General features: G+C 41.1%; 1 protein-coding gene across 2 annotated transcripts in view; it reads left to right on the top strand.

Annotated features, from left to right (window-relative positions):
- The first annotated feature begins 344 nt into the window (after window positions 1-344).
- LOC121896372 (thymocyte selection-associated high mobility group box protein TOX-like) overlaps window positions 345-14,216 on the top strand; it is an 81,796-nt gene continuing 67,924 nt past the window's right edge. The window contains exon 1 of one of the 2 annotated variants that reach the window (XM_042410216.1): window positions 345-970. In XM_042410216.1, the coding sequence (XP_042266150.1) occupies window positions 866-970 (105 nt within the window). In that variant the 5' untranslated portion in view covers window positions 345-865. The remainder of the gene's footprint in view (window positions 971-14,216) is intronic. The other variant, XM_042410217.1, reaches the window with a different exon arrangement.

Here is a 14,216-nt window from a genome sequence, read left to right as displayed (position 1 = left end):
TGAATTTTGCTCACTGCCTTTGGCTATGGACTGGGGATGGGCTTTGCAAAAAATCAGGTGACGCCGATTTTAGGTGAAGCACAACAGGTTCAGGTTGTAGCCACGCAAATGAAAAATAAAAATACATAAAAAACATAGTCGAACTACACAGAGACTCTGTGCAACCTCCTCCCGTCCGCCTTGGCACAATAACCCAAATGAAAGCCTTTATGAAGCACCGATGGAAGCAGAGTGCGCTTTATAATGCACAGCCGTGCACACTACTACATTTCCAGCTAATCAGAAGCGCGCAGTTGCAGAAAGGAGAGCGGTTGCCAAGGCAGCCACCAATCTCCCCTCCCCCTTCTCCCTCCGTTCCTCTTTCCCGTTTATTATCGGCAGAGGTCGCATGGCAGAGGGAAGTCCAACTGTACTGGAACCAATGCAAGAATATGCACCTCCATAACAAAGCCTGTATGGAGTCCTGAGAGCAGTGGGAAAATAGAGGCTGCAAATTTATGGGCTGCTGTTCAGCCGTAAAAAAAAGAGATCTAATAAGAGAGGATCTAAGTTGGAGGTTTTCTTGTATTTGTTCTGGAACAACGGGATAGTTTTGCAAACACGTGCGTATCCATGAAATTTGTACTCCGTTTTGAGTGAGTGAGTGTTTCGCATCCTGGTGCGGGGCTGCTGTGAGGAGGACTGCGCATCACCAGAGTTGGTGCCGAAGTTCGGCCGCGAACGGATGTGAGGGAAGAGTGTACCGAGTAAAACTCACCCACTTCTTTTTTTCTTTACCTCCTGCTTTGGCGTTGTGTTTGCTGAGACAATAGTGAGTCAAAGACGCTGAAAGTGATTTCATGCCTTCAGTCTCGCACAACCTGAGATGGACGTGAGATTTTATCCTGCGCCCCCGGCAAATGTGGGTTCATGCTCCCTACCGACTGATCCAAGTTGTCTGAGCCCGTTGGACTATTACCACTCGAACAAGGTAAATAACACGCTGTATAGCCTCGTGCATAAAAATGATTTCATGTCTCACCTGTCTCTTCTATGTGAGCCTTGTCAAACACAGCCTGCAACATTTACGCAATGCAAACGCATGCTTTGGACGCGTTTTATCCAACGGGCGCTCACTTGCTTCAAACACACAAACTACACACTCTTCAGAAAAAAAAAAGAAAAAAAAAATGTAAAGTGTCAGCAAGTAAAGTAACCTGAGCTAGGATGGACTGGTTTTAATTTAGTCTGGACCAGGACGCAGAATTAGTATTAATTCTTACTTTAGACTTAAACCTGCAATCATTCTATTTTGCTGTTCAAAGAAAATGTGTAGTCCAACTTTTTTCTCTCTCTCTCTCTCTAACCAACATGGTTATTATGTTATTTCCCCGGTGAGATTGTGCAGTTGTGTTTTGCACAAAGCTGGCATTAAGTGTCCCACCCGATGTGGAATACCAGGGGCTGTATAGAATCCATACTGCCCCACTCTGCTCTCTGCTCCAGCATTATCTTCCCTCTCAATGATTTCTTATAGCTTACATGGTTTTCCGCTGGGAGTTCAGCGATTAAATGGATGTGTGCCAGTAATGTACTGTTAATTACTTTGTAACGAGAAACCACAGAGTCTGGCTGGTACAAGTACCACTCTTTTCTCTCTCTCAGTTTTGACACCCCGCGGCTTTTGGCTTGTGACCTGCTCTGACTGACTCCATTGCAAGTGCGCAGGTGGCATTTAAAACAACATATGAATATTTTACAGTTTGACATTTTCCAAGAAAAAAAATAATAATTATGAGCCCTTGCGAAAAACAAGCAGTCCTTGGTAATCCTGTTATGAAGAACCGAAGGATGGAGCAACACAAGAAGTCTTTAGAAGTATTAAGTTGAAAGCTTGCCATAAGAGATAAAAACACCACAAAATATGATAAGATCATAGAAAAAGTACTAATGAGTACCACAATCACTGTAAACTGTTTAATTAAAGGACACACAGTTTCTAGGATCTCAGCCATCTGCAATTACTGAATTAGACTTTGTTGTTACTTACCCCGGTTAGAATATCACAAATCAAAAGACTCTGGATGTTGACCTGCTTCTGTAGATTCGTATGGTTTCTCTGATAAAGATGGCTTTTAGGTATGACAGTGAGGGGAATGATACAAAACACAGTTGGGGATGTTTGTCTCTCACTGTGTGGGCAATGGAAAATCTCTGTAACTGAACGGAACATTCCAGTAATCAAGTGAAAAGATCATCTCCCAGTCGAGGTATTAAAAGCGGTGCTACAGTAATCTTTGTTCAGGTGGCACAAAGCAAGTTAAAGTGAGAAAGAGAGAAAAAAAAAACAGGGCACAGTCTATTTCGCAATATCCGTTCGATCACAGATGAAATAAGGTCTATTTAAATATTTATTGATAAGTCAGCTTTACACCTGTGACACACAGATGGGCTCTTAAAACTGTCTCCTACGCGCAGGCTATCTTTTTTTTTTTTTTTTTTAGGTCAAACGAATTAGGATCATCCTGCATGCGGATAATCCTAAGAATATGCTGATATCAAACACTGCATGACTCCTGGAAACAAAGCCAATAGATATTTAACCGATATAAAGTGCTTTCACAAGGGGAGAAAGTGACACCAACTGCTGTCACCGATACAAAAAGTGTGGCGCCCCTCGAAATTACAAGTGTTCATTTGAATTATTGAAATCCCAGAATAAGGCACAGGGCTGCTTTGCTGGAAGGAGTGGGGGCTTTTTTTTCCACAAGGGGAGGTATAATTTGCTATCATCACATGTGTAACACTAACTACCTTCACTAGCAATGTAAATGAGGCCAGCGGGGATCATTCGGTGTCCTGTTAACACAACGCAGGAGGTCAAGTTCCTCTCCTCAAACACTTGTCAAACTGGCTGTGGCATTAAAGAGACATCTGATTTGTTATGTGGGAACTGTATCTGATCAGATCTGCCTGCTGCTAATCATCTCTGACAGCCTTGGTTGGCCAATTCCAAATTCTGCCCAGGTCTCTTTCTAACGCAGTGAGGAGGCAAAAAGTTAATCATCACATTAAGGTCAATTGTTTTTATGGGCTTACTTTGCATATTCATGTGGATATTTTGGTTTGTTGCTGAATTTGTTAGCAGATTTGTTGGCTTTCAGTTTAGCCTGAGAATATTCTGTCAGGATAATATTATTGGAAAAACGTCAAAATAATTTGAATAAAAAGAAGCTTTTGGTAAGACGGTTGCAATTTGGCAACCACATTGAGATTTAGCACCATTACTCGTCTCTGGCTGCTGAGTCACACACACGGGCTTAATTGGATAAAGTGAGCATGTGCTTGTGTTTTAGCTTTATAATGTGTTAATTTGTAAACCTGTTTTGTGTGCCACTGACTTACTCTGGATGCCGTGTGCTGCCACAAGCCTAGTTTGAGTTATGCAAGTTTAGCAAGTTTATGTGACTTCCAGGGAACACGTGTGCCGCTGTCATGCTGTTCACACTGCTCATTTGGAGCCGCAGCTTGTTTCATTCATAATAGTTTGTGTGCATGTTAGATTACCAGCGCTTCTGGATGGATTCTTTCTTGCACTTTATTTGATGCACTGATAATTACTTGGATTACTAGTCACTGCATGAATCATTTCCGTTACTGTGCTGGTGTTGTACATGTTCTATAAAAACATCTTGCAAGGAGGAAATGTGAACCTTTTCCAAGATTTGACAGTTCACATTTTGTCATTGACTGTTCTTTAAATAACATGAATCAATCTGCTAGCCAAATCAGTAGCCAATAAAACTCTATTTTACCCAGAAAAAAGGAAAGAGAACGCCAAGAAAGAGATGCACAAATTGAACAGGGAACGTACTTTAAGTGCAGATTGAGATGATTCAGAAAGATCCATAAATAACTCTGAAGATGTCTACTTCAGTACTTTCAATACTCACTTTATTTCACTGTGAGTGTACGTGCCTTTTATTTCTGCGGTGCTCTCCCACAGCCGCAAAGAAAAACAGAATAATACCATCATAACAGCTTTGTGCTGTGATGATAATATGAAAATGTGTCATGTTTTAATGCTGTCTACTGCTTTACAGCCTGCATGGTACATATATTACTCATATATGCTGTGTAAATACCGTACTAATTTGCACTTTGTGTTACATCTTGTCTTATACGACGCTTGCAGCTGTAATTGTACCGTCGCCATCCGTTTGTCCGGCACCTTTAGTTTGCTCTGTGAAATGGGAACACAGTGTCTGCTCCTTTATTTGAATACCTTAATCAAACAGTGCTGACTGCTGCTGCTGAGGTGAGCCACTGCCTACAGTACAGCAATAGCATAGAGTGCAGAGAGAGCAGGCCCTGTGTTTATACACCCAGGCCCCACCCAGCTCATATATCCTCCCAACAACTGATATCTGCCTAGATAGGGCATGACTGAAGAGCTGGCTTTGTTAGTTGGTGGTCTCCTCTGCCTCAGATAAGCTGGGGAATGATGCCCTCCATTTGAATACCTTATCTCAATTTTGTTTTTTTATTACATGACAGTCTTGTGTATGTTGTGCAAAGGTTTGATTACTTTGTATTAACAAATTCAGCCAGTTCCCATCAGCTGATCATGGTCAAGTAAAACAAGCTGGCTGACAAATTAACCAGTCTGTAATGCAGGTTGTAGCACGTTCATGGTCAGTGGTGTTGTCGCTATTAGCTAATGACAAACTCTGTGGTATGTGACAGAGAGGCAGAAAGGGAGAATCAAAGGATGAGTGAGAGTCAAATGGGTTGAAGTAATCAGTGGCCCACTATGGGGACAGTGTGAGTGTGTGTGTATGTGTGTGTGTGTGTGTGTGTGTGTGTGTGTGTGTGTGTGTGTGTGTGTGTGCCTGTGCATGCTAACTCGGGGCCATTCAAGCGTTTTGCTGACTACGGAATCACAATCACAATTGCTTTCATAGCCCCGTGCAGAGGAAGGGCATGCATACCACAGTAAGGGCCGGTGACACACAGCAAGCAGGGGCAGAGCAAAAACAGCCACTAAATCATATTCTCCCTGCCCCGACACGCGGAGGAGATTTTTAATACGGATTCCGACCATTTGAAATCATTTCAATGAAACTGGAATTGGCTCTGACATTGGCTGTGTCACAGAGCCTGCATATGGCACAGAGATTTTTTTTTTTTTAATCTAGGTGGCTCTGTGTGAAAAGTCATTTTCCCAACAAACCACAAGATGTCTACATCAGTTTTTTTTGTGTGACTTTTATATTTTTTAAGATGAGTTTTGATAAACAGACATGAATAGTGATAAAAGGAAATAAGACAAGTGATGCTTTAACGCCACATACAGGATGATGAATTGTGTTTTCATCATTTAAATGCCCTGTGTCTCTTTGTTTGGCCTTTAAATGCAGTGTTTCTGTTTGATGTCGGTTATGAGAGTGACAGTATGAATGTGTGTGTGGTATAGTGGTGTCTGGGGGGGTGGGGGGAATTGGCTGGCAGTCTTAAGCTACTTGCTGGTTGGTGGGTACCAGTGCATCCCCCTCAGCGTCTGTTACCATAATTAAGACCAGCCGCCCCACTGTAGTGTGCTTACATTAGTCAGCCAGGGCCTTCCCATGGGGCAGTGTGATGGCATTCTCATTCTTACTGCCGAAGAAGAAAGAAAAAGAAACGCTGCCAGCACCTGCTGCAGAGCAGGCCCCGGGGTGTTTAGTTAAATGTTGATTATGTTTGTTAATGGCTGCAAACACTCAAAAGAAGCGACGCATGACAGCGTGTTAAAACTGAAGTGCAAATAATGCAGCACATCAGTCAAATAAGTTATTTATTTGTTTTTTTTATTATTCATTATTACCCATCTATCTAAAGGTTCATCAGCAGTTTGTCATCTTTTGTAATAATTAGACGTGCAGGTTATTTCATTTTCATGTGGTTTAAGCTCTGTTGTATCAACAAGATTATTGGAGCTTTCACTTGTCCTGTCATGAGATTTTAACATGGGACCCCCAAGTAACTCTAATTTTATTTTGTTTAGCAATGGAAAACAAAAGACCCCCCTCCGGAGGATGATGGAAAGCTATAATATATACTTCAGATATTGTACATTACAGCTCATATCTTGCATACAGAGCCAGGTTATCTGTGCTGGAGGTAAACAAATGGAAGCAAATAAGAAGGACTGTAAGTCCGTCATGTTGCTCGCTCCATGGGCCATGTATGTTATGTATACAATGCAGGTATGCACAGTATATACTGTATTAATGTATGTACTGTGTATATATACTATATACTGTATGCAAAGAATGTATGTATGAGTGCTTAAACGATTGGTTGATTAACTGATATGTCAATCAAGAACAAATTACTCAACAACTATTTTCATAACCAGTTATAATTATTGAAGTAATTTATCCAACAAAAATGTCAAATATTGACATATTCCAGCTTCTCAAATGTCAGGATTTGCTTCCTTTCTCAGTTTTGTATAATTGTATATTGAATATATTTAGCTGAACTAAATAAGCAATTTGAAGATGTCACTTTGGGCTCTGAGGAACTGTGATGGGCATTTTCTTTTTACTATTTTTTGACATTTAATAATTAAAGTACTCAATTCAGTGATAAATTAATCAACACAGTAATCACTAATTACCCTATCCCTATGTGCAAGTAGGTATGTACTACTATACTCAACAAATGCATGTTTGTTTGTATGATCAGTGTATTTATGTACAGTTTATCTATCTATGTACACATGTACTATATGTATGTACTGTGCTGTATGTACTATATGTATGAACTGAATGTATGTACTGTACGTGTGTACTGTATGTATGTATGTATGCATGGAAGAGGCTGGAAGCTGGACAAACATTCCCAGTTGTCTCAGCTTCCTGAGGTATGTCCTGTGCAAACACCATGGGCCATGGTAAGCTCCTTGCCAGGGATTTAAGGCTCTTTCCCTCCCTTGTTTTCACTGAATATCCTTTACAAATATTATCGGCCTGGTGTCAGTGCCATGTTTGCGCTGCGGCTTGAAAGGACGGAACCCATATGAAAGCTCAATTAATGGTCCAAGTCCAGACTTAGAAACACAACAGTAGATAATACAATGATCTCAAAGCTCCCAGAGTAAAACATGTTTGAATTTAGCCTCGTCTGTGTAGATTCAGCTCATTCTTTTGGGGTTAAAATTGTCAATCAGGATACTTTTTTTTAGGTTGCCATTCACCAGCAGATATTTGACTTCTAATCTGAGCTCTGGTGTCTTTCATTAATTCACTGACATGCATTGATTTGAACTGCGAGAGGTTTCCACTTGGGGAGGACAGGGTTGATAAATCCATATGATCCTGAATTTGCTCTCTTTCCTCTTTCTCCTGCTGTGACTGTCTCGCCGTGTCCCTTGTCTGTCAGGAGCATGTGTTTATTATGTGTGACATATTTAGCAGGCAGATATAATTGCCTGTGCAAGGCCGTAATCGCCTGCGTCCAATTCAGTCAGCAGAGACTGCAGGAGCCCACAGAGCCACTGAGGTAATCAAACTGTGGCTCATTCTTCCTTTTCGAGAGCTAATGATGAGCTCCGTGATCGCTTACAATGGGCAGAGAGAGTGTGAAAGAGTGCGAGAAAGTGTGACAGGAAAGGTATAGTACATGGAGGTTGTAATATCATGGTTTTAGTTCTTGCAATGCTATTATTTTTGGTTTAAGATATGGGAAGAGCCAAAACAGAGAGAAGAGGAAAAGTTGCAGTAGAGTTATGGAAAGAGAAAAGAACAGAGATAGAGGTTGTAAAAAAAAGAGGTAGAGAGGTTAGAGGAGACTTGTGGGTTGAAGAAAAGGGAGGGAAAGCGAGAGAAAGAGGCCCTCTCTTTGTGTTGTCGACCTATTTAGTCTCAAGCTGGCCATGAGCCATGCTGATGAGTGATGTCGCTAAGAAAAACAAACAGAGGAAAGAAAAGTAGGATTTTGGAAATTATGACATGGTCAATGGTGTTACGCTCGAGGACTCTTGTCTCTCTCTTAACTAGACTTCATCAACTTCATAGCAGCTTGGTAGGGTTGTTAACACACAGGAAAGGGAAACTTGAGCAGATCTTTTTATAGATTTGTTAATAACACAGTAGACAGTAGTGAAAAACCCTAGCCTAAAGCAGCACTTACTGGCACAACCCACGAGAACCAAGAAAGTATATGTGTATGCATGCTTGTGTGTTGCTGGGACGTTAATGTGTATCCGCTGCTCTGTGCCGGCCCCTGCATGTGCGCAAAAGTGTGTGAATGAGTGTGTGTGTATATATGCACCCCGAGTATACTGTTTGTGAAAATGTGCTGGAAAGTTTAAAGCTGAAGAGGGCTTGCTTCTGTTCGCAAAATCAACCAAATTTGCATTCAAAAAAAATCAAGAGAAATAGAGTCATCGTCACATCAGGGAGTCTAAAAACAGCGTCTAGTTGTCGTCTCAATTTAGAAGAGTTGAAGTTAGAATCCGAGACTCGCAGAAGAGTCCTGAAAGTGTTTTTTTAAGTCAGAGAAGTGACTCAAAGAGTCATGTCACCCAAATCACAAAAAAACTCTGTTTTCACTTACATAGTGATTTCTAGCCATTCTGTTTTAGTGTTTATGTTGTTTGCCCTGGATTTTAAGCATTTCTGCTACAACGAGGTCTGTAGATTATTTGGCCTAATTCTTCTGGAAAGAGATGTAATTTCTAAATGCTGTGCACAACACAAACTCAATTTCATTCATCTCCATAAAATGTAATGGGGTGCATGTAGAAATCTAGGAGACTGTGACCTGGGCAAATAAATCCAAAACGATCTGCATGTGTAAGAGAGACACTATGTTCTTTTGTAATTTGGGTTAATCGACCCTTTAATCTTAATTCAGTTGAGTGCCTTGTTGGGCTTGTGTAGTTTTGTGTACCTGTTGCTGCAGTTAAACAGCAACAGGTACATTTAGGCCGGTTACTTAGCAAAGGCATTGGGAATGTCATAAGTAGAAACAAATGTTTGTGGCAGCAGGGCAGGGAAAGGGAGTGAAACTGAGAGATGGTCATGTTTTATTAAGCCTGATAATGCAGCCTAATCTGTGGCTCGGGTTACACAGTGCTTTGTGGGTAATTAGAGATCATGTCGTATGCCTGGCCTGCTGAAAAATTGCACTCCGCCCTAATCCCCTTCTATCCGCCTTCCACCCACCACCTCCCTTCTTCTCCCTTCATTCTCTCCCTCACTCACAACACCCCACCCCACCAAATGCTTCCAAATGAGCTGGCTTCCTGTCAGGGAAACACACAAATAAACAAACATGGCAGCCATATTTCAGGTAGCTAGTTATCAGAAAGTTTATACCTTGCTCTAAGATACTTGGAAATGTGCTTATGTGCTTAGAATTCAATAAGAGGAAGTCAACAGCGGAGCACTTTGTGGTTTGCTTTGTGGAACTTGTTAGATGAATGACTAATGCCTCCTGGCAAGTGCCCCAGGTTTACTATTACCAAAACAATGGCACTTGATACAGAGCACCGTAGCCTTGGTTTTCACACAGACAGGAGCTCAGGCTGCTGTTTTCTTTTGAACCCTAAATGCTGACTGCCCATTCATGCAACATCCCCCGAACACAGAGACACACACAAAGGAAATTCTCAACTGACACAGTGACTTGTTGGAAAACAACTGCTTCTTTCATCGCTCATTGTCCTCAATTTTTCCATTGTTAAAAACCTTCCCTTTCTCGGTATCTAGATTCGCCTATCACCACGTGTAAAACAGTAACCGTGTTTACACACACACAGTTATATAATTACTGGCCTTACTCGAATTATGACAGCAACTCCATTAAACTGTCTACATACTGGGGAGAAATAATGATGCAATTTGTTACAGTTTTGGAGAAAAAGCATCAGCTGCCTCCCACCGCAGTCTAAAAAAGCCGTACAGGTGCAAAGACTGGTGGAGGAGCAGGTTTAAACAGTAACTCACCAGGTTAAATGATTGCAGTGTTTCCCCTAGAATTTTTGTCACGCCTGGTGGTTTGAGCCAAAAATCCCCTTTACATAAAAGAAGACATGAAAGCAATCTTAAAACCCACTGTATAGAAACAACATTTATCTCCACAGTATCTTAAAGACAACTCATAAAACCTCATCCTACAGTATGCACAGTATGAATCATCGAAGAAAGTGTATTAGTAAACTGAATCTTATCACAATGAGTACGTGCAATACCAGTACTGTCATATAGACATGAGCCACAAATAATAAGCAGTACTTCTCAAATGTGTTAAATGTTATCCATACTCACAGTTTAACAGTGTGGCATTGAACTGAATTCATTAACCTCCTCAACCTCTTCAGAGCCACCAGAGGAGGTCTTATGAATTATCATTTACTCAGATACAGAGGAGATGAAGGCATAGTGTTTCATAAGGGTTCGTGTTCATGCTGCTGCCATGTAGGGAACATGCTTTCAAGCAGCTCATATACCATAAGGCGCAGACTACTTTTGCATAAAAATGTATCAAAATGCAAAACTGAGAAGTGTTAGAGTCGCATGGTAATTACTGCCAGAGCTAGAAGGCTTGTTTCTGCAGGTTTGATTGGTTGCAATAGTTGTCAATCGGGGGTGTCAGTCAACATGCTCATTTTTAATTTGTCAGCAAGTTCAACAAGGGTTTAAACTGAGCTTAAAGGGTAAACAGTGACTTTTGGGGGGGGAGTGTTGCTTTAATATTAGCATCCAGATACACAAACACTCCTGTACTCCTGCTAATATTGCAATAATCCACGTATCATCTGGGTAGAATTCTCATCATCACACAAAGCTCAGAGCTTTTGTTTGCATGCTACCATGTCAGTGTTTTAAATATAATGTATTGTTGACTTAAATAGGGAGTTTGATGCTTAAAATACAGGTTTAAGTTGCCAGTTTCACAGTAATAGGACTGCACAGTCAATGAAACTGCGTGCAAACTGTATCCACAAAAACAATATATCTTTTCTGGGCCAATTGGATGGAAATGATAACAAAAATACAATCCCAAGTTGCCCAATTAGAACTGCATGAGTTTTAGACTGCAGGACCACACACAGACACACATGCAGGGTTATATATACTCACTCACTTTTACACCTCACAATCCCCACCATCCATCCATACACACACACACACACACACACACACACACACACACACACACACACACATCCCCTATAGCTTCAAGGCATTTCATTTCCTCTCCTCCTATGACAACATCACAATATAATGGGACACGGTGTCACGTGACAAGAGCAAGTACATGGAGCAATCAAATCGCTCTTTCTGTCTCCCTCCCTAGTTTGAAGGGCAGAACGGTCAGTCGTTACATAAACTAGAGTTGGATCAATTACAGAAAAATGTGCTTTGTGTCCTTGTCATAAGCGGAGTGATGAAGCAGATAAAAAATAAGTTATCTGTGTTCCGTCAAGATTTTGATAAAATGCCTTGCTCTCTGTGCTCACTATGGAAACGTACTAAGGCTAAGATACTTCCTTTGGGTTGAGCTGCTGAAGTGAAGTGGCACTATTTAAGATTTTATGTATTGTTAGCCTAAATGACTAAGTGTGGCTGCAAAGAGCGCCCTGTCCTGACCAGTTGAGATGCCGAAGATTTGGCATATTTGCACAAATAAAATTCTTATCAGTTGCACACCCTTCCATCTGGAGGAAGTGACAAACTAAGACTTGAGAGTCAAGTACCAAACAATCTCGTAAACAAGCGCTCTGTCCAGAAAATATTTGACCTTTAGCCTCTCCCATCCCGTTTGGAATCCTTTGGTAGAAATGATCACAAACCACGAGGGTTGTTAAACACTAACACACTGTGTGTACAGTTTATACTTAAGTTTGCAGGTTTCTATTATCCCATATACACCCCCACATCAACACTTTATTCAATCACTTCTGTCTTTGTGATGACTTACTTAGACTGTTTATCTTTTCTGGTTTACAGTGTTATTTCCAGCGGTTAATTCTTCATCTGTTGAGCCATGTCGTGGCTGACCCTTGCTCCAGGTATTCACTGTGTGCTCCAGCGTAGCGCCGTGGCACAGTTTTCAGATGAGTCTGTAATTAAGTCATCTCGGAGCCTTGAGAGCGCCACTATAGCGCACTGAGCTGAGACCAATCTGCCACTAATTGTCCCGAGTTTTAATTTCTAATGGAATTAGGGCCAGAGGGAATGCCGCTTAATGAGATGCAGTTAGTGTGTGTGTATGCGCGCCTGCTCTTTTATCTGTTTACTGTAAGTGCTTTTGCCCCGGTGAATAGAGAAATAAGTGTGAGTAAAGCAAGATGTTCTGTTTTGATTTTGTTACCTTGTTTCAGTTTATTCTACAAAGCACTCAGGATGTCTCTGTCTGTCCAAACTGTAAATTTATACATATGGATGGTAAATGCACCTCAAAATAAGTCACATAATTGATTGTACATTGACTGTAGAGTGTCAGAATAAGCCTTTTAGTGATACCTATTCCCTTTTACACAAACTGAGGAGTGCCCTCTCTTAATAACTGTGTGACAGTGGAGATCCTTCCAAAAGTGAGAAGTGCTTTTGCCCTTGGCATTCAAGTTATTGCTCAAAAAGCGTGGTTGTAGACTGGAACTGGAAAGGTTGTTTACATAGCCTTGGGAGTGTTTGTGTCATGATTTAGATTCCAGGCATTTCAACATCCAAATAAGTCAGTTTAGACTTCTGAGGACAAGTAAACCTGAAGAAGAAATGAGCCAGCTGTGTTTAAAATCTGTTAGTTTTATCTCTTAAGCTCGACAAATTTTGTTTTCAATTATTACAGGCAAAGAGAGGTGAGAGTCAACATTCACGTTACATGGTTTGGTATATTGACAATTGCATTGTTTATATTTTATTTACAGTGCCATAAACAATGCCGTTTTTGCATTTATTACATTTGAGGATTTTTAGGATTGAACTCCTTTAGGTCTGTGATTTTAATGACAGCACACACACACACACACACACACACAGAGCAGTCTGTCCTATGAGGTGTTCCACAAGCACCAATTTGGCACCAAGAAGATAAAAAACTACACAAGCACCCCTGAAGACAAATGACTGCATGAATCTTTCAAACACTTTGGTAACTGTAATTTTTCTACCTTATCGCTTTTGAGCGGAGTTTGCTTTTGCAACTGACTCAAGGCCCCTTCCTCTTATTGTTTCAATATGTCAGAGCATTGTTTGAATGAGGTCACCCATTACCGATCTGGCCTGAGGCCAGCTTGACTTCAGCTGATTTAATTGAATCTACGACATGAGTCAAACTCAAACAAGCAGAGACTGCTTTGCCATGACAGCCTCATTACTCCACATTAAGAACTCATTTCACAATGCATTGTGACTTTGGGCTTGACAAATGGTGAAAAGGGATGAAATCAAATAAGTGACTACATTTTGGAAGACTACTCTTGAAATGCGCTAGATGAAAATACTCCAATACTGTACATATATTATAGGAAAGCAAAAAATAGTCTTTCTGCTATTTTGTATAAGTTAATGTGAATGCCTTCTGGGTTAAAGTGTTCCCGTGTTTGCCGTCTGCAGTAATGGAATGACATTCAATGCCATTTTCCCTCTTAAATGGAATTTTTGTCAAAGCGTTATGAATTCAACCTGCCTTGTCACTCAAGCCACAGACACTGCTGAGAGAGGAGAAAATATGCGAATGAAACCTTTCACTACAGATTTTAGCTGTGAGCGGACCAAATAATGACGCCTTTATCACATCTACGGCACAACAAACAAAGAGGGCTTTCTTGTGACATACCACAAGATGTGATATCAGGCGGTATAATGACATACATTATATATATAACATTCATAGCATCTCTGTAGTGTCCTAACAGCATTTCAGCATTTCATCAGCTCGAACCTCGACTAAATTTCTCAATTAAGCATGCATTCTTTGAGAGTCATTGGCAGCTCGGCCAGAGCTTGCGGGGGGAAAAAAAAAACGTATGGCAGGCTCAACGTGCCAGGGCCTCCCTCCACAATAGGGAAGGAAATGTTGAGACTGCGAGGGCTGTGGAGTGGAGATATGGCAGTGTTTGCTTAGGGCTAGGTATCAGGCACAAAAACAAACATGGCCGCCCTTAATGAGCCTGTTTGCCTGCCAAAGGTAAAGACAGCTGTTGTCTCTCGCCACAATGGAACAGGCCTCAGTACCAC

This window comes from Thunnus maccoyii, chromosome 4, assembly GCF_910596095.1.
Source record: "Thunnus maccoyii chromosome 4, fThuMac1.1, whole genome shotgun sequence".
NCBI lineage: Eukaryota > Metazoa > Chordata > Actinopteri > Scombriformes > Scombridae > Thunnus > Thunnus maccoyii.
Note: the sequence above shows the minus strand (reverse complement) of the source record. Positions and strands in the feature narration are given on the sequence as shown.